This window comes from Panthera tigris, chromosome D1 (genome assembly GCF_018350195.1).
Source record: "Panthera tigris isolate Pti1 chromosome D1, P.tigris_Pti1_mat1.1, whole genome shotgun sequence".
NCBI classification, from domain to species: Eukaryota; Metazoa; Chordata; class Mammalia; order Carnivora; family Felidae; genus Panthera; species Panthera tigris.
Genome location: NC_056669.1, coordinates 59,116,213 through 59,137,795, shown reverse-complemented (window position 1 = coordinate 59,137,795; position 21,583 = coordinate 59,116,213). Strand labels below are relative to the sequence as shown.

Sequence of the window (21,583 nt, the reverse complement as noted above, 5' to 3'; positions counted from 1 at the left end):
ACTGGGAGTCCCAGGCTCCCTTGTGACCATTTTCCATTCACCCTGGCTGAGATGAACATCAGCCTGATTGCCCAGCACAGCCCTGAGACTGCAGGGAGGAGGGGTCGGTGAGGTGCCAAAAGATAGCCTGGGGTTTTCTTTGTGTGTGTTATGTCCCTGTGGCCCCCTCACCTGGAGGGGCCCCGCTGGATACCCCAGCCTGGGAGCGGCGAGCAGAGCTGCGAGTGGTGGGCCGGTAGCCAGGCAGGCTGAGCAGAGCGGAGTTGCCATCGTCAGGAGAGCCCAGGCGGGCTAGAGACTGGGTGGAAGAGGTGGCTCGTGGTCCAGCCTGGGAAGCAGGGGCCGACTGTGTGCTATAGAAGGATGAATTGGCGCTGTCCGGCTCTTCCACGTCTAGCTTCTGGAAGAGAGAATGGATCTGGTGGAGTGGGGCCCTGACAATCCATAAAGGTGCCTCCTGTTCACTTTCCTAAATACAGCCTCGGATCCCGCAGCAGCATGTATTCCCACTGCTTTGCAGGAATCCTTAGCTGCACATCTACAAGGAATGGGCCCTGTTGCTAAGAATCCTGCACAAGGTGCCAAGGCTATCCCATTTTCATTTGAGTCTGTTAACAATGCTTTAAAAGAGGGAAGAGAGTGTGTTATCAGACAATTTTAGAATCAAGGTGCAAAAAAGTAAAGTGACCAACCCACAGGTAACAGCTAGGGAGTGGCAGAGCTGGGGCTAGAATGCCAGTCTCCTGAGCTAGTCATAGTCAGGCTCATCCCACAGCCTCCACTGACCCTCAGCCCAAGCTTGCCAGGGCCCTGCCCATCTTTTAGAACTTCTGCAGCTTCTTGGTAGCCAAAGGCAGCCCACACCAAACGAACCTTCCCCACTCCCCATCCTCCTCAGGATATGGAAAACAAGGGCCAACCAGGGCCCCCAACCTAGCAGGCAGCCCTCTGGGCAGCCACAATGCATCTCAGCCACCCAGGAGGTATGCTGCAGGCACAGGGCTGGGCTGCAACTTCTCCATCTTCTCTCCTTTCGGTCTGCACGGGGTCAGTACTACACATGGAAAGAAACCAGCCTTAGATCCCTTAGGCATCCAATTCCAGCCCTGCCCCTTTCTACACAAGAGGCTGTGCTTCTTTGTAACACATGAACTAGTCAGCCCTGCCTGCCTCCAGAGGCACCCGACGGGAAAGATGCCCTTAAGAGCAAGTGAGCATCACTTGGGTCCTACAGGCCCACTCCCAGCAGCCTGACCTTGGTCATGGTGATGTTGATGATCTGAGTGGTGCGCCGACGGGCGGAGCGGGTCTTCCGGCCTGAATCCAGGAGGACGTCCCCCAGGGAGTCCAAGCTGCTCTCCAGTGGGGCCTGACCCCGAGCAGGGATGGGGGTGAAGTAGAGACTCTCAAGGGATTCTACCTTGGGGGGCAGGCGCTGGGAGATGGGGGAAGCTGGCTCTCCAGGGATGCTGGTGCCATCTGGCTGGGTTCGAGGCAGCTTGCTGTAGGAAAGAGACTTGCTGAGGTGCCATGCCTGGGGCTAAAAGGCAATTTTGTTCATCCCTTTGCTCCAAAATGACCCAATTCCTACATTTATTACAAGCAGACCAGGTCAAGCACCCCATTCTCTGATTTTTGAAAGGCATCAAGGAGAGCCCTTGCTTGACCTGGGTCCTCCCTTCACTCTCCATTTCTGGTCAGCCCATCTATCTCCATGGCTATCTGAGCTCCTTAACACTGGTAACTCTCAGCTCCACGGTGAGCATGTCCAAATGAAGTCCATCCATCTGGATCTCCTGCCTCAGGGAATGGGAGCAGCCTCCACCTGGGTCCCCTAGCCATGAACATGAGCTCAATCCTACTTCTTCCCTCCAGCCCAATGCAATGGACAAGTCCAGGAGCTCACTTAACCACACGCCACTCCATTTGCATGTCCTTCCACGGTCTGCCTCCTCTCCTCTCACCTAGATTTAATGGTACCTGAGGGGAGGTGCCAGCCTGGTGACAAGCAAGGACTCAAACCAGGCTGCTCGGGCTCAAGCCTGCCTCTGCCACTGTGGGACCTTGGGCAAAGGACTGCCCCTCTATGCCCCAGTTTCATCTGTTAAAGGAGATAATCACAGAACCTACCTCAGAGGATGCGGAGGGGTAAATAAATGCATTACTAGTTTTTAAGTGTTTTTGTAACAGTATGGGTACATCTCAGCTTTTACATTGGTTATCGGAAAAACTTTCTAGGGGCACCTGGGAGGCTCAATCGGTTGGGTGGCCCGACTCTTGATTTCAGCTCGGGTTATGACCCCAGATTCATGGGATCAAGCCCGGCATCAGGCTCCATCCTGAGTGTGCTGGAGATTTTCTCTCTCCCTCTATCTGTCTCCCTCGCTCGTGCCCTCTCTAAAACAGAAATTAAAAAAAAAAAAAAAAAAAATCAAACTGGACCACATCTACCTTAATTTCAAGCCTTTCCAAGATCCCTCAGTGCCTTCAGGATCAAATCTAAACTTCAATGAGGAGTCTAGCCAGCCCCACCCAACCTCACTTGCCAGCCCAGCCAGGCTCTTTCTCAGCCTTTGCTCTCCTCTGTTCACGGAGCACACACACCTTCCGCTCCTCTGCAGACTCAGCAGGAGTGACAGCCTCCATGAAGCCCTCTCTGAGCACTCATTTCTTTTTACTCCCAGTGTGCCCTACACAAACATCTGGCCGAACACCTCGGACAGTTTCCTTAGTCTTCTCCTCTAAGAAAAAGCTCCCAGAGGGCAAAGAGACATCTTCTCAATCTCACTAGCCCCAGTGCCCAAGACACAGCCTGACACACGGTGGGCACTCAGTGAACAAGACAGAGACAGGGCACCTCCTCACCTGGTGATGGTAAGGGGAGTCCCCTCCTCGCAGCTCAAATCCAAGCTGTCAATGCTCAAGTCCAGCTGAGGCTTTGCCTGGGGCTCCCGGCTCTTCAGGGCATCAGTTGCCACCTGGAACTTGCCCAGGTCTCGAAGCTGCTGGTCAGCGTGGGCAACCTGAGGAGAGTGAAGAGAAGCCTCAGGCAGGGGCAGCCTGGGAGAGGAGGGCACAGGGGTCCGACATGACAGGGTGGAGTCCATCTGACCGGATACGCACCTGTGCCTCCAGGCTGCGCACCTGGGCAGTAAGGTGGCGGCAGGTCTGCTCAGCCTCCTTGGTCTTCAGCCCAGCCTGCTGCAGCTCCCGACCCAGCCGTTCGGCTTCAGCCCGCAGCTCCTTGTTCTCCTTCTGTAGCTGCTCCAGGCCCCGGAGCTGCTCCTGCAGCTCTTGGTTCTGCTGCTTCTTGGCATCATAGTGGGTCTTAGCTTTCTCCATCTACGCGGGCACACAGAACGAGTGGGGCGGTGGGGGTGAGGGGGAGGCAGGGACTGGAGGGCAGCAGGGCGAGGAAGCAGTGGGCCAGGGCTGGGGGCGCCTCACCTGCAGCTTGTAGTGCTCAGCTGCCTGCTCCTTCTGGTTCAGCTGGGCCTGCAGCTCGTTCAGCTGGGCCTGGAGGCGTTGAGCCTCTTGCTGGCTCTCCCCTCCCTGGGCCTGGAACGCATGACAACGCTGATCAGGGTGGCTGGTCTGGCTAGTGCACCCAAATCCACGGACCTGCCCTAACCTCCTGGGTTCCATGGTGTTTTCAGACTCCTGCAGACCCTCTCAGGACTCGCACAAAAAATCCTTTTACCCCCGCCCCTAGCGCCTACTCTACTGCCATACCACACACCCTTCAAGGTCCACATTCTGCAGAAGCTTTCCCTGTCTGGCTAAGGCCATTTCTGGCAGAGTTCTGACAGCCCTATCTTTGCCTTCTTTGCACCCAGGAACAAACTGTCTCATTCTCTCTCCATGAGTACTCTCCCCAAGGAGGAAGGGGGCTGATCCTCAGGGAACACTTGGGTGCAAAGCTAGGCACTTGGCACATGAGCTCTCAGAGGACACGGGAACTCTTGTTCTCCTCACAACTGCTCCGGGAAGTAACTTCATCTGTTTCAGAGGTGAAGACACTGAGCTCAGAGATTTAAACAAATTGACCGGGGTCATAGCAGAGTAAGATCTGAACCTTGTTCCACCCAACCTCAAAGGCTGTGTGGGCTTTTATGATGCTGCACTGCCTCCTATGCAGACCACAGACTCCTTGGGAGCAGGGGCCATGTCCAGATCTCGGTCCCCCCTGTGATGCCAGTGAGCAGAGCACTTAGCTTGTAGAAGACAATGGACTACCCGGCCTTCTCTCTCCTACATCTCCTAGCACCGAGAAGGCCCCGAAATGGAGAAGCAGCATCTGTTTATCACACGATTGTGGCATGGAAATGAAGTTCTGCTCCCAGCTCCTGTGACCCACCACGGGGCTTTAGTGCCACAGGTGCCTAATTCCTCTGCCCCTAAGTAAAAGCTGTGAAGACTGAACTGCAGAAAAGCAGGTATTAAACCAAAAAGGTGATGCTGTTGAAAGCATGACAAAGCATGACAAGTTACAGTGCAGTTAATATTAAACATTGTTGACAATCCTCAAAGCTAGGCTGTCTGGAGCAGCACTATCCAAAGAACTTTCCACAGGAATGGAAATGTTCTGTATCTGCCCTGTCCGATATGGTAGCCACTAGCCGTACATAGCTACTTAAGCAAGGGAAATGTGGCTAGCGTGACTGAGGAACTCAATTTTTAATTTAGTTTAAATAACCACACATGACTAGGGGCAACTAGTGGGCAGCGAAGGCCTGAGTGATGGGAGCCACCCCAGTGTTCCCTTGAAAGCTCTAAGAAGGCACATACAGGGGCTCCTGAGCCACAGGCAGGTGTAAAGCTGCCATGCCAGGCCCACCTCCGCCTCTGCCCCCATACCCACTACAGCCCAAGGGCTCACAGAGCCCCTTCCCTCCCCGATTCTCACTCTGAGGCTGACAAGATGGCCCATCCCCCCACTGTCCCACCTTCAACTTCTGTTGCTGCACCTTACTGGCTTGGTCATGGTCAGCTAACTTCTTACTCAGTTCTTCCACCTGGAACAGGGGAGGAAGAGAAGAGAAAACTCAGGAGGACTTCCCCTCGATATTCAGAGAAATTAGGAGGTTTCCCCCAGATAAGTCCCCAGTGTTCCTAGAAGAAGAAACTCTGGTCCTTTCTCTGGCCTCCATTTAGGGATTTATCCCTGCGATGCAGGCTGGCTGGCAGGACCTAAGGGAGGTGACCCAACACACAGGTGCTGCCAGAGCCACTGCCCATGCTCACCTCCACCCCCAGCCTGCAGAGACAGGCCTGCCGGAGCCCCACAGCCTCCAGATTCAAGAGAATTCACTCTGGGGAACTGACACCTCACTACCACCCTACTACTTACTGCCACCATTCACAGCCCCAAGCTTCCCAGGCTGGGGACAGGAACAAGGGACCGAGTCTGTAACTAGCAGACAAGGATGAATACCCAACACTCCTCCCCAAAAGTGCCAAGGTGCACAGATGCTCAGACCTCTTCCCAATATCCACAGGCTATGAGGGCTGGTGCTAGCAGTGTAGCTGCTGTGGTTAGCACTGGGAAGCAGACAGGGGCAGCCCTCAGACCCAAAGCCCACCCCACTCCCACAGAGAAGAGAAAAGGGAGTGGGGCGGAGAGGGAGCAGAACAGCCCAAGCCCTGCTGGCTCCTCCAGGCATTCCAGGAGCTCAAGCATGAACAGCAAAGACAAGAGGCAGGAGCTCCATTGCTGACTGTTTGCTATTGGGTTTGACTGTCCCCATCATCTCAGGCTCCCTGGAGGAGGCGGGCAATGGAAGGAGAGGAGGGCCCGACTCCTCAGCAGGCCTGAGGTGACAGGAGTAGGAGGGATGGTGGAGAAACCAGTGTGATAGCGTTGACGTCTAGGGCAGCACAGGGAGATCCTTGTGAGGGCCAGGCAGCCAGACCATGCCACCTCCTGTCTCTCATCAAGCTTGGCCTTCCTGCTCCCAGGCAGCTCTATTTCATGCTCCAGGTTAAAGCCCCAGAGGGTGATGGGCAGGTGTCCTGAGCTCACAACCCTCCCTGACCTGTGAGGGCTGCTTTCATGTCACCTTTACGGCTTCTGCAGGAAAGAAGGGGGCTGTGTGTTAAGCAAGGCCCACGGTCACTCTGCTGTTACTCTTAGTTCAGCATCCAAACTGGGAACAGGACTTGGAGATTTGGGAATCCCAAGGACTGCCGGTCACCAGTTCGGACATGGGAAAGATGAAGCCTACCCTACCCCTCATCCCTGACAGACAGATGAGAGAAAAGGACAGGAGAAGGATGGAGAGGCCGACCTGGGATGGGTGGAATGAGGCCCAAGAGAGGGCCCAGCACACCACACTCCTGGGCAGCCCGGGCCTGGACTCCATGGCTTGACCCTGCCCCCTTCACAAACAGTTCACAACAGGAGCAGGCGGAGGCAAGCTGCAGCCGGGGTCATGCACTGAGATGGGTCACCGCTTAAGCAGCCAGCATTTAGCGGGGACCCCAGGCATTACCTGCTTAGTTTGCTCTCTCTGAAATACCTCTAGCTGTTCCACCTGTGCATGGGGGAGGAGCAACGAAGACAGAGTGAGATGGGGGCCAAAAAGACACTAGCCCTGCTGCCAGGCTGACCTCGCTGCGGCTCTGATACTTTCCTTCAAGGAATTAGATTTCTAGTAATCGTTTTTAAATGCCAGTTTGTCTCATTCTAGTCCCCAGTGGCTCCTGGATCCTCCACTGCAGGTATGCCTCCCTAGCATAGTGTGCCTCTAGAACGGGCTGATGGCCTTCACAGCTGGACTCTTAAAGGACGGAGCCTTCAAGGAAGGGGAAGCTATTGATGTCTTCTTTAGGACGGTAGGGGGCAACATACTTCAACTCTGCCAGCCACCCGGTAAGGGAGGGGAGACCAGAGGGAACATTGTTCCCTCTCTCAGGTCCAATCTTTGGGGGCAAGTTTGAGCTGGGTATCTTACCTGGGCAGTGAGTTTCTGCCTCTCATCCTGGAACCGCTGCCTCTCCTCCAGGACCTTGACCTTGGCACTCTCGTACTTGGCAGTCATCACCTCCAGCTCCCGGGCAGTGTTTTGTGCTTCCCGCTGCATCTCAGCCAGACGGGTCTCGGCGTCAGCACGCACGGCTGCCAGCTCTTGGCCATGCTTCTCCCTGGCCTGGTCCAGCTCCACTTCCAGAAATTGCCGGCCAAGGCTGGCCCGCTCGCCCAGCCCCCGGTTCTCCTCTGCCAGCAGGCCATGAGCCTTCTTCAGCATGCTCAGCTGCTCTGCATAGCTGGCCTTCTCAGCCCGCAGCTGCTGAGCTGCTCGCTCTTGCTCTGCCAACTTCTGCCGCAGGGGCACCAGCTCCCCGAGCTCCCGCTGGGCTCGCATCAGCTCTGCCCGCAGCCCGCCGGCCGCCTGCTTGCTTTGCTCCAGCTCCTCACGATGGCGTTTCTCAGCGGCTGCCTGCTCAGCCTGCAGCTGCTGGCACAGGTGCTTGGCGGGCAGCAGCTCGCTCACCAGGGCCTGAGTGCTGGTGTGCTCAAGCTGTAGGGCAGAAAGGGCCTGCTCCTTCTGGAAGAACTTCTCCTGCCATGCCTTTAATTCTTGGCCCAGCTCCTCCGCTCGCTCTGCCTGTGAGGCCAGCTCCTGCCGCAGGCTCTCTGAAGCCACCCGCTGTTTCTCTGCCTCCTCTCGGAGGGTCTGGACCTCCTCCCGCAGAGCAGAGCTGCGTTCGGCGGCCCTGGCGCTGTTGCTGGCCGTCTCTGCCTGGAGCAGACGCAGCCTCTCCTCTAGCTTCTGGCTCTTCTCAGACTCAGCTATGACCAGCCGCTTCAACTCCTTGCTCTCACCCTCTTTCTCCAGGACCTGGCGGTTCAGGATAGAGACCTCCTCTTCCAAGCTGCTGATGAGGCTGTTTTTCCTCTCCGCCTCCTGCTGGCCCCGGGTCACTTGGGTCTTCCACTCATCCTCAGCCTTGCTGTGGTCTTGGGCCTTGGCGCGGAGGGTGGCCAGCTCCCTTTGGGCTGCAGCTAAGGTGTCCTGACTGCGCCCCAGCTCCTGGGCCTTCTCCTCTAACCGGCCCTGCAAGGCCTCCAGAGCACTGGCCTGCTCAGCGCGGGAGGTGCGCTCACGCTCCAGGCTGCGCTCCAGGCCAGAGGCCTTCTCCTGGTGCTCCCGGCACTGTTGCTCCAGCTTGCTCACCTCTGCCTGCAGAACCTGCAGCTCAGGACCTTTCCGCTTGCTCTCTCCAGTAGCCTCAGACTGTGCTCCTGACCCAGAAGGGTCTTTTCCGCTGGCCATCCCTAAAGACTGTTGGCGCTCCTCCTCTTTCTTAGCCAGCTGTTCCTTCAGTCGCTCCACAGTCTGCTGAAGCTCCCCGAGCTCTGTTCTCTGGGCTGCCTCCTGCCCACGAAGCTTGGCCAGCTCCTGATCCTTTCCTTCCTTTTCCATCAGGGCGTGGGCCAGGGCTTCCTGCAGGGTAGCAAACTCCACACGCTGCTCATTGAGGGCATTCTGCAGCCGCATCTCCAGCTCCGCCTTGGCGGCCTTCTCCAGGGCCAGATCGGCTTGGGCCCGGCCCCGCTCCTGGGTCAGACGGGCCACCTCCCTCTCCTGCTGCCCACGCTCCTCCTGCTGCTGGCCCTGGCTCTCCATCAGCGCAGCCCGCAGTCTCTCCAGTTCACTGCCCATCTGCTCTGCCTCCCGCTCCATGGCCTGCAGTGCAGCCTGCGTGCTGCAGAACTGGCGTCCCTGCCGCTCTTCCGGCCACTCTGACTCTCTGTCTCCTGCCCTCAGGGGCTCCTTGAGTACCTCGCGGGAGGCTGATTCCGGCTGCTCCCCTGTCTTGCGCACTAAGGCCTCCAGGCGGGCCACCTCCTTGCTGGTGGCGGCCATCTTCTCTTGCAGAGCGGAGAGATCGTCTGCAAGCTTCTGGGCCCTGACCTCCTTCTCCTGGACCTGCTGGAGAGCCCTGGCCAGGTTGGCATGGAGCTGAGCTACTTCACTCTGCTGCCGGCTTATCTGGAGCTCACTGTGGGCCTCTATCCCTGCCACCTTCTCCTTGGCCTCCTGTAGTTCCTGGCGGGCCTTCTCACATTCCTCCTTCAGGGTCATCAGCTGCTCCTGGAACATGGCACCATACTGTGCCTCCTCCTGCTGGCTGTCCTCGTACCGCTCGCGCCAGGTGGCCACCTCCTTGGCAAGCTGTTCACACTCCCCCTCAGCTTCGCGCTGGGAGGCTATGGCCTCTGCCAGTTCCTGCCGCAGGGCTTCTGCCTCGGCCTGATGGGCCTCCCCAAGCTGCCGTAATCGGGCCTCCAGCCCCTTGCGCCCAGCCCGCTCTTCTTCTAGCTCCTTCCGCTCCTGCTTATGCTGCTCCACCAGGCACCGGGTCTCCACCTCTAGCTTGGAGATGTGACGCTGCTGCTCCTCCAGGGCGTCTGCAGCCCTGCGCTTCTCCTCTTCCAGGCTGCCCTTGGTGATCTTCAAGGACTCCTCAAGAGCCCGGACCTGCTCCTGGAACTGGCCCTTCTCCTGGGCCACCCTTTCTCGCTCAGCTGCTTTTTGTTGCTCAGACCTTAGTTGGGCCTTTAGCTCTACCACCTGGGCCTGGGTCTCACTCTGCTCCTGGCGGGCTGCCTCAACACAGGCATGGAGTTCCTCCACTTTTTGGCTCAGCTCTGCCTTCTCCTGCTGGGCCTGAGTCACCGAGGACTGGGCACTGTCCCGGGCTTCCTTAGCAGCCTGAAGTTGCTGTTGCAGGACCTCTAGCTTGGCAGTCTTCTCCTTCTCCAATACTTCCAGCTGCTGGAGGGCCGAATCCCTCTCCCTTAAAGAGGCCTGCCGCTCCTCAGCTGCAGCGGCCAGTCGCTGGGCATGGTCTCGCCTGGTTGCCTCCTGCTCCTGGGCAGCTTCCTCTAACAGCTTCTCCTTTTGCTTCAGGCTGCTGCTCAGCTGCTCCACCTGCTGGCGGAGGCCCTGAGAGGCCTGTTCTTGCTGCTGGAGGCTCTGCGCTAGCTGGGCCTGCTCCTTTTTGGCCTGCTGCTTCAGGCCAGCCAGTTCTTGATCCTGCTGCTGGAGAGTGGCTTTGAGGGTGGTGAGCTCAGCAGTCAGCGTGGTCACCCGGGCAGACAACCGAGCCTCCTGAGCCTGAGAGGCCTGCTCCACGTCTTCTTTGGCCTGGCTGAGGTTGGACAGGGAGCCCTGCAGCTCGGCAATCAGGCCAGCCAGCTGCTGCTTTTCTTCTTCAAAGTGGCCCCGCTCAGCAAGCAGCTTGGCTTCCCGCTGGCCCTGCTCGGTCTCTAGAGCCTCCACCCTGGCTCGGAGCTGGGTGTTGTCCGCAGCGAGAGAGGCCGCCTCCTGCTTCAGGGTTTCCAGCTGGTGAGATAAAGAGACCAAGAGGATGAACACGACTCCTCACACCGTGGCCCCCGTGAGAACTAAGGAACAGGAACCTGAATGTACCAAGCACGGGTCTACACGAGCCCTGGCACACAGGTCCTACTGCTGCTCCTGTGAGTTCCTACCTGCAAGACGTCACCCAGCACTTCGCCCTTCTCCCGGGGTGGGTTCTCCCGCAGCTGGGCCAAATGTTCTTCCAGTTGTGAAAGTTTTCCCTGAAGGATTTCATTCTTTTCTTCAAGGCATTTCTGACAGTAAACAAGAGCCTCATGTGAACAGAGGTGGGACAGGCACCATGTTACCAACAAAATATGGAGCCCTATCACCCTGTTATCAAGATCTCTTAGGGCGCCTGGGTGGCTCAGTCGATTAAGTGTCCGACTTCGGCTCAGGTGGTGATCTTGTTTGTGGGTTTGAGCACGTTGGGGTCTGCGCTGACAGCTCAGAGCCTGCTTGGAATCCTCTATCCCCCCCCTCTCTCTGCCCCTCCCCTACTTGTGCTCTTGCTCTCTCTCAAAAATAAACAAACATTAAAAAAAAAAAAAAAATTCTCCCAGGACACCTGGGTGGCTCAGTCAGTTGAGCGTCTGACTTCAGCTCGGTCATGATCTCACATCTCATGAGTTCGATCCCCCCCATTGAGCTCTGCACTGACAGCCTGGAGCCTGCTTAGAATTCTATGTCTCCTTCTCTCTCTGTCCCTCCCCCATGTGTGTGCTCTCTCTCTCAAAAATAAACAAACACTGAAAACAAAAAACTCCTGTTCCCCTGACCTAGGAAAAAACTCAGAAACCATGGACCTGGGATCATGAGGGACCTGATTTTCTAACCCTAATTTCAGGGCTGAATTAAATCATGTGACTTGCTAATAGTTTCTTCTGCCAGGCCACTGAGTTCACTTCACATTTCCTTACTTTAAAAAAAAAAGTTTTTTTTTTTCCTTACTATATACCCTTCCTTAGACACGTCTGGGCTCCCAGATTATCCAGACACTCACCAGCTTAAAAATATCCCCAGCCTTCCTGGGCATGAACAGCAGCAACCATAGCACCTCCCACCCTCAGCCCCTCTTCCTCCCACTGCTCACTAAGCAGCCGCCAGGACTATGCTGGGTCCTCTCTGAATTCATAATCCACCTGACAGAGATGGGAGGTAGCTATTGCTGTCCCTCTTTTGCAGATCAAGATCTGAAGCTCAGATATTAAGTGCCTTCCCCTAGGGCTACAGGGTTAATAAATGGTAGATTTGGGTTCTTAAAAATAGCAGTAAAAATAACAGTGGGGCACCTGGCTGGCTCAGTTGGTAGAGCATGCAACTCTTGACATTAGGGTTGTCAGTTCAAGCCCCACACTGGGTGCAGAGATTACTTAAAAATAAAATTAAAAAAAAAAATAGTAACTAATTCACTGGTAACTTACTTCGCATCACCCAACAAATGCAGTATCTTACAATGGTTGATGAGGCAGCTACTTGTTATCCTTCCCATTTTACACAAAGCATGCTTAGAGAGAAAAGAGATCAAATAACTTGTCCAAGAACCACACCTTGTAAACAGCAAAGATAAGACTCAAAGGTGGTACATTGGACTTAAGCTCACATTTTCCCAATACGGCGCACTATTAACCTTCAAGAGGAGACAGCTTAATTCCCAAAGGCCCCAAAGAATAGAGCGGTAAATGGAACTTTGAACAGGTAGCCAAGACTGTGGCCCTGACACCCCAAAGCAGAAGGTTACCTTGTCCTGCAGGGCTGTGCTGAGCTCCTTCTCAAGGTGGGCCTGTTTCTCCACCCACTCTCGAGTGGCTTTGCTGTGCTCTTCTGTCAGCTCATTGAGGGCACCCTGTAGTTGCTGCAGGTGACTGGCAAACTCCCGCAGCTGGGACAGACAAGTGGGAGTCCCCATCACCCAAGGTCAAAACTAGTACCACCACTGCTGTTTGTTTCCCGAACTCCAGGGGCTGTAGGTGTCTGACTATCCAACCCTGCTCAAACCAATTACAACCAACCATATCTTTAACTCAAGACTCAAAATTTAGGGCCACAACCCCGTCCCTGGCAGCAGCCAATTATGGGACAAGGAAAGGGCCAAAGTATGCAGGTCTCTGCAGAGACTGGAGCATAGGACAGATGCCAGGACATTCTTCTCAACCCTTTCTTCAAGAATCCTCGAGACTAACTCAGCCCCACGGACCGTCAAGTGGGGACTACACCCCCCAACCCTCACCTTAAAGGAAAGGTCCCCATTCTCCTCAGAAAGCTGGTTAATTTTGCGATCCATCTGGCTCTTCTCTGTCTTCAGGTCCTGACACTGCTTCAGAGTCTCATGGAGACGCACAGTGAGGCTGTGAGGGAGTTGGGGCAGTTAGAAAAGACGGTAGCACCTTCACTGCCACCCCATGGGTACAGAGTGGGGTATGGAGCTGGGAAGGAAGCAGGCAGAATTATACCTCTCATTCTTGCCACGGAGCTCCTCAAGCTCCCTGGGCTCCGACGGGCTGGCCGCCTGCTTCTCGTTGAGCAGAGCTAGGCGGTCAATGCGCTGCTGCATCACAGCTATCTGCGCATCTGTGCCCGAGGAGGGGAAAGGAGGAGAGTGGAGAGTCAGCAAAGAACGAAGGGGAAGAGAGAAGGAGGAGGTGGCATCCAATCTAAGGGAAGGGGAGGATGAGGCCAAGGGCAGCACCAGATTCCAGGCCAGCCTGACTGGCCCATGGCTGAGCCCTAAGCTCCAGAGCCAGCAGAACAAACAGAGAACAGAGGGGCCGTTCCTCACACAAGCCCAGCACTTCCCCGGATGAAAATCCCCAATGCTGCCCATTCACACACCACCTGCCAGCGTGCCAGGCACCTACCCTTCTCAGTAAGGAGCTTGCGGTTCTCAGCCAGCTCCAGCTCCAGCTCATCTCTATTATTTCTTTCATCGGCGAGCTGCTTCTTCAGCCGTCTCATCTGGAATTGTGGGGTTTGCAGAATGTCGCCCATAGGGGAGGCTGGAGAACCTGAGAGGAAGCTGAAGAAGGAGACGCCATGGTCAGAGCCTGAAGTGTGAGGCTGAAGAGAAGAGCAACAGGCAGGGATGGGCAAGCAGCGCTCTAGGGATGTGAGCACTGGCTGGGAGGCTAAGCACCTCCGCTCTGTTGATAGTGCTATCTCATGCCTCATGACTGACCTCGAGAAAGCTTTTCTTCTCCCTTCTCCTAGCCTCAATTTCAATTTCCTTGTCCAAAAAAAAAAAAAAAAAAAAAAAATTACCCTCACCTCTGCAGAGCTGCACTGAGAAAAGGGACTTTAGCATCGTCTCCAAGGAAGAAAGGAATTCCATAAACAGGGAACAGAGCCTTTGAGGCCTTCTGCTAAAAATGGATGCCAACCAATTCCCCTAATTAATACTGGGGCAGGTGAGAACATCTACAGCATACTCTAAGTGCTGTCTGATGACGTAACAGGTTGGTGAACAGTGTTAGCTTCTAGAATGCAGGGATTTGAAGACTGGATGTTGAGGCCCCACCCCAGGAGAGGAGGCCCAGCACATACTTGTTCCCACTGGAAGAGGCAACCTTCTGTAGCTCTAGGAAGCGAATCTCCCTTTTGGCCTGGTGGCTGGGTGGGGACAGCTCTTCGGAGATGGTGCTGGAGCAGGTGGAAGGGACAGGAGCTAGGGCAAGGAGCAAACCAACCATATAGAGGTTAATAGAGGGAAAAGATTTGCATCTTTATACAAGTTGAGAACTTGCCTTAGTGGAAGTGGATCCACAGACAATTATATGTAAGCTATAGAAGGAGGCCACCAGGCAGAATCTGAAACCTGGCGTCTGGGTTAGCCAGAGGTCAGTGTCCCTAAGCCCAGTGAAGCAAGTGGCTTCCGTTTCCACAGCTCAGCAAGTGCTCAAGGAGAGCACAGGAGAGTGAGGGTGTCCTCCCTGCTTAGAGACTGGACCAAGTGCTCATGCTTTCCCCCCCATCCAACACTGCAGAGGCAGCTTGGGAGCCTTGAGCAGGATCTCCTCCTCTCAGCCCACCAACCTCTCAGATGAGAGCCGATGGCCTTTCTCAACTCCTCCACTCTAAAATCTTGTCCTGCCAACACAACCCCTTTCTCAAAACCTCCTCCCCTCCCATGGCTCCCACGACTACCTTCACATGGCTCTCCTACCCCTAAACACCCATTCCTAGTCTCCCTATCTGCCCCTCCCTCCTACACCCACAATCTAAGCTCCCAGAGTTCTGATGACGCCTCCCTGTGCTGCCCACAGTGCCCATGGCTTCAATGGTCATCCACACACTGACCTGTACACCCATAACCTGGCCCAGAGCCCTCACCTATATTCTAGACTCATACTTCCAACATCTCCATCTGAAGGGCTGAAGAGGAACGTGACTATGAGGAACATCAAATTCAGTGGCTGGAAGAGAACCTGCCTTGACCCACTTCTCACATCCCATTGTCATTAGATACCCTCTTCATCAGAAGACAGGGGGAGCTCTCACCCTTTCTACTGTACTTCCAGAAGGCATTTGGTAGATCACGTACCTCTCTGTTCTAGCACTCACTCTTCATCATACTTACTGATTTATGCATCTGCCTTCCCACCTAGAACATGAACTTCATAGGGGGAAAAGCCATTTTTTTTTAGGCATTACTCCCAGCTTCTAAGCCTAGAGTAGCAACTGCTTAAAAAATAAAAAACAGGGATGCCTGGGTGGCTCCAGTGGGTTGAGTGTCTGACTTTGGCTCAGGTCATAGTCTCACAATTCGTGGGTTTGAGCCCCACATCAGGCTCTGTGCTGACAGCTCAGACCCTGGAGCCTGCTTCGGATTCTGTGTCTCCCTCTCTCTCTGCCCCTCCCCTACTTGTGCATGCACTCTCTCTCTTTCTCTCTCTCTCTCAAAAATAAACATTAAAAAATTTTTTTTTAATAAAAAAAAAGGTATGTGTGAAGTGCTCAAGGACAACCTAACAGAGACGAGATCACATGTAACGTCCTGCTCAGGCACCGCCAGGCAGCAGGAGAAGCTCGGTAGGAACTGGGATGGTGGCAATGTGGCCCAGAAATCAACCTATTCCAATTACACACACTTTTCCTGAGCACAAACTCTGCCTGGTTGGGACCTGAAACAAACCCCCACGGCGTTTCTCAACAATTTGGGGTCCTAGCAGTGCCTAGCTCAGACAGGGCATCCTCAGGAATGGGCCCTACTTACCTTTCTGCAAGAAGTTCTCTAGGTCCTCATTCAGGTTTAGCCCATCCTCATGGTCCAGCACAAATTTGAGAATGACTGCTAACTCAGCCTGGACCAGAGAGAGAGAAGAGCATCACTTTAGGTGCTAGGGAGGTTTGAAGAGATAGAGGGCACCACGCCAGCAGTGTCAGCCCCAGGAGCTGCTGGAGCCCAGTCTTCCTCTCAAAGCCTAAAGCCCCCCAGTCCAGCTGAGAACATTCTACTAGAGACACATTGCCCTGCTGGCTCCCGCCCTCTCGGTTCCCCTGAAGATGACCCAGGGTCAGAAAGAGTTCCTACCTGACTTCACTCCTGACCACAAAAAAGAAAATGGGCAAAGACAGTAGTGCAGACAGAAAGCTTTTATACGTAACTATGTTGCCCTCTTCCAAATGACCCTCACTATTGTTCTCTGAGTGAGAACACCTCCAGGGCTCATCCAAAGTTTACCCACCAGCTCAGCTGTAAAATCTGCCCTTCTCTGTCTGAGTTCCAAAGCTACAGAGTTGATTGGACTTTTCTGGCCAGCCTGCTATATAGTTCCTTATCTTTTAGAATTTCTGTTTCTGGGGCATCTGGGTGGCTCAGTCCGTTAAGGGTCTGACTCCTGATTTTGGCTCAGGTTATGATCTCACAGTTTGTGGAATCAAGCCCCGTGCTGGGAGCTTGCTTGGGATTCTCTCTCCCCCCTCTCTCAGCCCCTCCCCTGCTCATACACACTCCCTCCCAAAATAAATAAATGGACTTTAAAAACAAACAAAAAAAAAGAATTTGTTTCTACCAGGTCTGTGGCCAGCTTGCAGCAGAGAAAAGGTTAAAGGAAGGAGACACCCATCCTTCCCATGCCACAACAACCTCAACCTCAGAGGAGAGCCATGAGCTAAATGAGTATAAAATGAGATGATTCAACATTTTTACCACTACGTGAAAGGCCACAGCTCTCTAGGCACTGCCCATGCCCCACCCCCCCACCCCCCGGTCACCTATATTACCCACTGTGGCATCCCAGCTCCTCCTGCTCTGGGAAATAAAGGACAGCTGCTCATACAGGAAGCAAAGCCAACATCAGACCCTTCCAGGCAGGTAGTTCCTGGAAACCAGGTCATTCCCTCTATAGTGAAGCAAATGCACTTAGGGACCAAGTAGAGGAGGGGAGAGAAGGTAACAGCTCTGAGCTAGACGGTCATGATGGACAAAGATATTCTCTCTCACTAATCCCTCCCATTAGAGGAAAGGAGGAGACACATGGAATGACAGTTTGTGTAAAAATATACACTCACAATTTCTACATATTATCCCAACACAGTAGAGTTACCACTAGAGTTTACAACTACAGTTAAATATATGAACATGAATGGGGCACCTGGGTGGCTCAGTGGGTTAAGCATCTGACTCTGAGCTTCGGCTCAGGTCATGATCTCATGGTTTAGAAGTTCATGGGGCGCCTGGGTGGCTCAGTCAGTTGGTTAAGCGTCAGACTTCAGCTCAGGTCATGATCTCGCGGTCCGTGAGTTCGAGCCCCGCGTCGGGCTGTGCTGACCGCTCAGAGCCTGGAGCCTGTTTCAGATTCTGTGTCTCCCTCTCTCTCTGACCCTCCCCCGTTCATGCTCTGTCTCTGTCTCAAAAATAAATAAACGTTAAAAAAAAATTAAAAAAAAAAAAAAAAAAAAAGAAGTTCAAATCTGATAGCATAGAGCCTGCTTGGGATTCTCTCTCTCCCTCTCACTCTCTGCCCCTCCACTACTCATACTCTCGCTCTCTCAAAATAAATAAACATTAAAAAAATACACACACACACACACACACACACACACACACACACACACACACACACAAAAGGACTTGGAAGTATATCTCTTAAAAGTTAGCAGTTAGTTGTCTCTGGAAATGAGATTAGAAGCAATTGTTATTTCCCTCTTTTGTGCTTTTCAGTATTTTCCAGACATCCTATAAAGAATGGCTGGAATTGCTACAACCTAATTTTTTTTTTTTAATTTTTTTTAACGTTTATTTATTTTTGAGACAGAGAGAGACAGAGCATGAAAGGGGGAGGGGCAGAGAGAGAGGGAGACACAGAATCGGAAGTAGGCTCCAGGCTCTGGGCCATCAGCCCAGAGCCCGATGCGGGGCTGGAACTCACGGAGTGCAAGATCGTGACCTGAGCTGAAGTCGGACGCTTAACCGACTGAGCCACCCAGTGCCCCTACAACCTAATTTTTTAAAAGAACAATATACGTTGTTGAAAGAAAACCAATGGAGTAGGGTGAAGCACGAGCTAGGCCCACCAGGTGTGGTGGAGACACAGGGCTTACCTGAATCTTATATTCAAATTGTTCCCAGTCCCTGGGACTTTTGGAGCTCATGGTGGAGTGGTATAACAGCAGCATGGTCATCTAGAAGCCAAACAGAAGACAGTCACTGAGCAGGACTGTCTCTCTTCTCAGTGCTCCCCTCTCTGGAATGTTCTGGGGACTCTGAACTATTCCAGAGGCTCTTCCAAAGCTCCTAGAATTCAGTAGCCCCAGGTCCCTGCCCTTAACTGCACCAGGAAACACCTGACTGAGGACTTACTGCCCACTGTACAAAAAGCCTGGTGTACAACTGAATTCCTGGACTCATGGAACCTAACTACAAAGCTTAAACTGCCCTCTATGGGCCAGCACCCAGAAACAGGAAGTGGAGGGAATGAAAGAGACTGAGCTAAAAAGAAGACTATGACACCTGGGTGAGGCCCAATTCCTGCCACGTCTTCATTGAGGCTCACAGTAACAGTCTAGTAATCTCTGTCATAGGGCATGGGCTCTGAGACTCCTTGCGCTAAATCAGCCTCTGCCTCAGCCAGATGGCTGACCTCTAACCTCCATGAGCCCCAGAAATAAAGTACTCATCACCAAGAGAAGGCCTGGCAGGTCCAATTGGTGCCACCCTCCCACCCCCACATCCGATATCCCATAGATACCTTGGCCAATTCCAGCTCTGACCCTTCCATCACCTTCTGCACGGACACCAGGCATTCTGGAGAAGAGGGATGTTTTCGGTTTTCTGTAAAGATGACAATGTAGAAAACAGGGTGAACTTCCTGGACACCATTCCTGAGATCATGAGAACACCTCAAAGTAGAACAAAATCACCGCCTCTGGTGGGGCTAGGAGACATAAGTCTCCTTGCTCCTATGTCCTCTCTCCCCCAACATATGCATTTCCACCTGAAGTTAGTTCTATCCTAGGTCAGCCCAAGGACTACAGGGATAGTTCAAGAAAAAAGCAGGCTAGGAATTCACAGCAGCACTGGGACATGATGTTGCACTCACCCACCCAATGCATAAACTCCTGCTCAGCACCACAGAGAAGGAACCAGAGATTCCAGGTCACTCTAGGGTCTTATTCCAAGTAAGGTTGTAGAGGAAGCCTGAAGCTGAGTTAGACCAGGAGGACTAGGGACACCTGGTTCTTCTGCTGTTATGCCAACTATCAATTAACCTTTGCTTTATCTAAATCTATTATCACCTTTCCCATAACTCTCCTGAGGGGGTGATGGCTGATAGCTCCTGTGTCAAAGAGGAGGACTCTGTGTCCATGACTGTACAAGGGAGGGGAACTGACACTGTGCTAACTTTACATCTGTTCTTACTACCTATCAACCTTAAGAGCAATTATTCCATCTTATAGACAAAAAACCTATGTCCAGAAAGGCCATACAAGCTGTGAGTAGAAGAGCCAAGACCTCAACCTAAATCTGCCTCTGCCCCATCTATTGCCTAGGTAATTAATTCAAAATCATCCAGGGGAATGTTTTTCTTACAAGGGAAAGAGGATAACATGGATCCATCCCTCTCCTCCAACTCCTTGCATGGGGGGTGGGGGGGGGGGGTTGGGAGCCCAAGGTGCTGAGTCCTAAAAACTGACCCTCTGGCTCTACCTGGATCTTAGAGATGGGCTCTGGGACTGAAGGGACACTCTTCTTCCCTGACGGCATAAGCATCACCAGACCCAGGGAAACAGTTATATTCATCTCTGTGGTACAGAGTCAGCAGCCTTGAGCCTCTGCACCTCCAGACACCTGTGAGCTGGTTCCTCTGGACTCCCAAAGTCCTGGGAGTTGAGGAAGCAGCTCCTTCTCAGCTAGGTAAGAAAGGTGCTTACTTTGCAAAAAACTGCACACAAAGTCCAGTCTCTCTGGTACCGGCTGTTGCAGGATTTGCTGCCCCTCATCAGTGCCGTGGCTAGAAAAAGAACAAGTATCAGGACCAGAGTACTTAGCAATCCTTCCCCCCTCACTACTCCATTCCATGCCACCTGCCCCTTCCTTCAGGTTTGGTCTGCACTGGATCTGGGAGAGATGCTGGTGGCAGGGGAGAAGATACCAAGACACCATTTGGTCAGAAGGAACTGTGTGGTGGGTGAGAAGTGGGAACTTGAGGCAGGAGGTCCTTCTGGAAAAAACTCTGCCACCCTCTTCATGAATATGAAAGGCTCTGTGGGAAGGGGGCTGAGGGGAGAGGACGAAGATGACAGAGACGAAGGGGAAGCTAGGTTCAGTAGTCTGGAATGGCTTAACTGTAAAAGGTCAGAAAGCCTGGGAAACACAGTGAGAGTAAGACAAATGATGGAAAGGGAAAAACAAGTCAAAGAACTGAAAGAACAGGAGGGAATTCCCAAGGCTCTGAAGGGACAGGGCAAAGTTCAACACAACAGATCAAAGGTTGAGATGGCTAAGGCCAAGGGACAACACTCAAGTGGCTGGGTACTGCTGCGCTGGTCTGTTTAACTGGAAGGGCAGGCTACATGCTGAGAGAGCTATGGGGAGAGGGAGGCAGCAGGGGGAGCCCTCACACAGCCCGGGCCCCTGGTGCTCAGGCTAACTGCCCTGTCAACCTCACCGGGGAACAGCTTCACTAGAAGTCAGAAAGCAGACTTTTCTCCTTGGGCTTCTATGGCTGGAGATACTAATTAAAGGGGCCTCCTGTTCCTCAACCTCCAGATTCTACTGAATGTTCCAGGTTTCAGTCAACTTTCTGGAGGGCAGGGAGGGCCTGAGAACCAGAGAACTTAGCAGTGCCGGACATCCTGCAAAGCATAAGCAGCACCCAAGCAAAGACCACGAATGTACCTCCCTCCCTCTCCCACGTGATTACAAAGGATTCTTCCAAGTGAACCCCCCACAAGCCATTTTCTGGATAGCTGGTGTGTGATTAGGGACTCCTACAAAGCCATCAGGAGATGCCAATCTCCTCCCAGGCTCCTAAAAGAGCCATCTTCCCTACCTACCCACAATCTGGAACATTGTGACTCCTTGCCTCAGCACAGAGCAGTAATTTCCCTAAGTGTACTCCATTAGATAAAAAACAAAGAGGGTTCTCAGGTTAAATGTTTGAGAAACGCTGGGTTAAACCAAACTGAGCACTTTCTAAAGAAAAGGATATAACGTGAATTATTTCCTAAACCTATCTGACCACAAAACCTCTTTTTCCCCCACTAAGCCCCTAGGATAAGTAAAGTTACATGGAATATGCTTTAAACATGCTGGACCTGGAACAATCCAGCCCATCCTTTAAAAGTGAGTTCAGGGGTGCCTGGGTGGCTCAGTCAGTTAAGCGTCCAACTTCAGCTCAGGTCATGATCTCAAGGTTTGTGGGTTTGAGCCCCACTTTGGGCTCTGTGCTGACAGCTCAGAGCCTGGACCCTGCTTCAGATCCTGGGTCTCCCTCTCTCTCTGACCCTCACTTGCATGCTCTCTCTCTCAAAAGTAAACATTAGAAAAAATTTTTTAAAAAAGTGAGTTCAAGTCTTATCCACAACCACTACCAGTCATGACTCCTTCCTCCCCCTCAGGACTTTCTGCAGCACTGACTGATACAACAGCATCACTTACAAATGACCCCTCTAACTGTGTGACCTGAAAGCTAGGGTACAGGAGGTACTCAGTACGTATGGGTTGACTAACAGATGAAGGATGCTTTATAACAGGAAGAGGAGAGGTCAAGGTC

The 21,583-nt window shown here is 53.1% G+C and overlaps 1 protein-coding gene across 6 annotated transcripts in view; it reads right to left on the bottom strand.

The window, feature by feature from the left end:
* The window catches only part of NUMA1 (nuclear mitotic apparatus protein 1), a 72,142-nt gene that overhangs the window by 2,732 nt on the left and 47,827 nt on the right, over positions 1–21,583 (bottom strand). For 4 of the 6 annotated variants that reach the window (XM_042957551.1, XM_015537020.2, XM_042957550.1 and 1 more), the window contains exons 4-21: positions 19,740–19,819; positions 18,557–18,639; positions 17,910–17,990; positions 15,580–15,667; positions 13,911–14,031; positions 13,229–13,386; positions 12,824–12,941; positions 12,601–12,718; positions 12,112–12,252; positions 10,502–10,624; positions 6,954–10,352; positions 6,492–6,533; positions 4,947–5,015; positions 3,448–3,558; positions 3,124–3,342; positions 2,866–3,023; positions 1,256–1,502; positions 172–400 (exon numbers count right to left, since the gene is read on the bottom strand). In XM_042957551.1, coding sequence (XP_042813485.1) covers positions 172–400; positions 1,256–1,502; positions 2,866–3,023; positions 3,124–3,342; positions 3,448–3,558; positions 4,947–5,015; positions 6,492–6,533; positions 6,954–10,352; positions 10,502–10,624; positions 12,112–12,252; positions 12,601–12,718; positions 12,824–12,941; positions 13,229–13,386; positions 13,911–14,031; positions 15,580–15,667; positions 17,910–17,990; positions 18,557–18,639; positions 19,740–19,819 — 5,585 coding nt within the window. The remainder of the gene's footprint in view (positions 1–171; positions 401–1,255; positions 1,503–2,865; positions 3,024–3,123; positions 3,343–3,447; positions 3,559–4,946; positions 5,016–6,491; positions 6,534–6,953; positions 10,353–10,501; positions 10,625–12,111; positions 12,253–12,600; positions 12,719–12,823; positions 12,942–13,228; positions 13,387–13,910; positions 14,032–15,579; positions 15,668–17,909; positions 17,991–18,556; positions 18,640–19,739; positions 19,820–21,583) is intronic. The other 2 variants (XM_042957553.1, XM_042957552.1) reach the window with 2 other exon arrangements.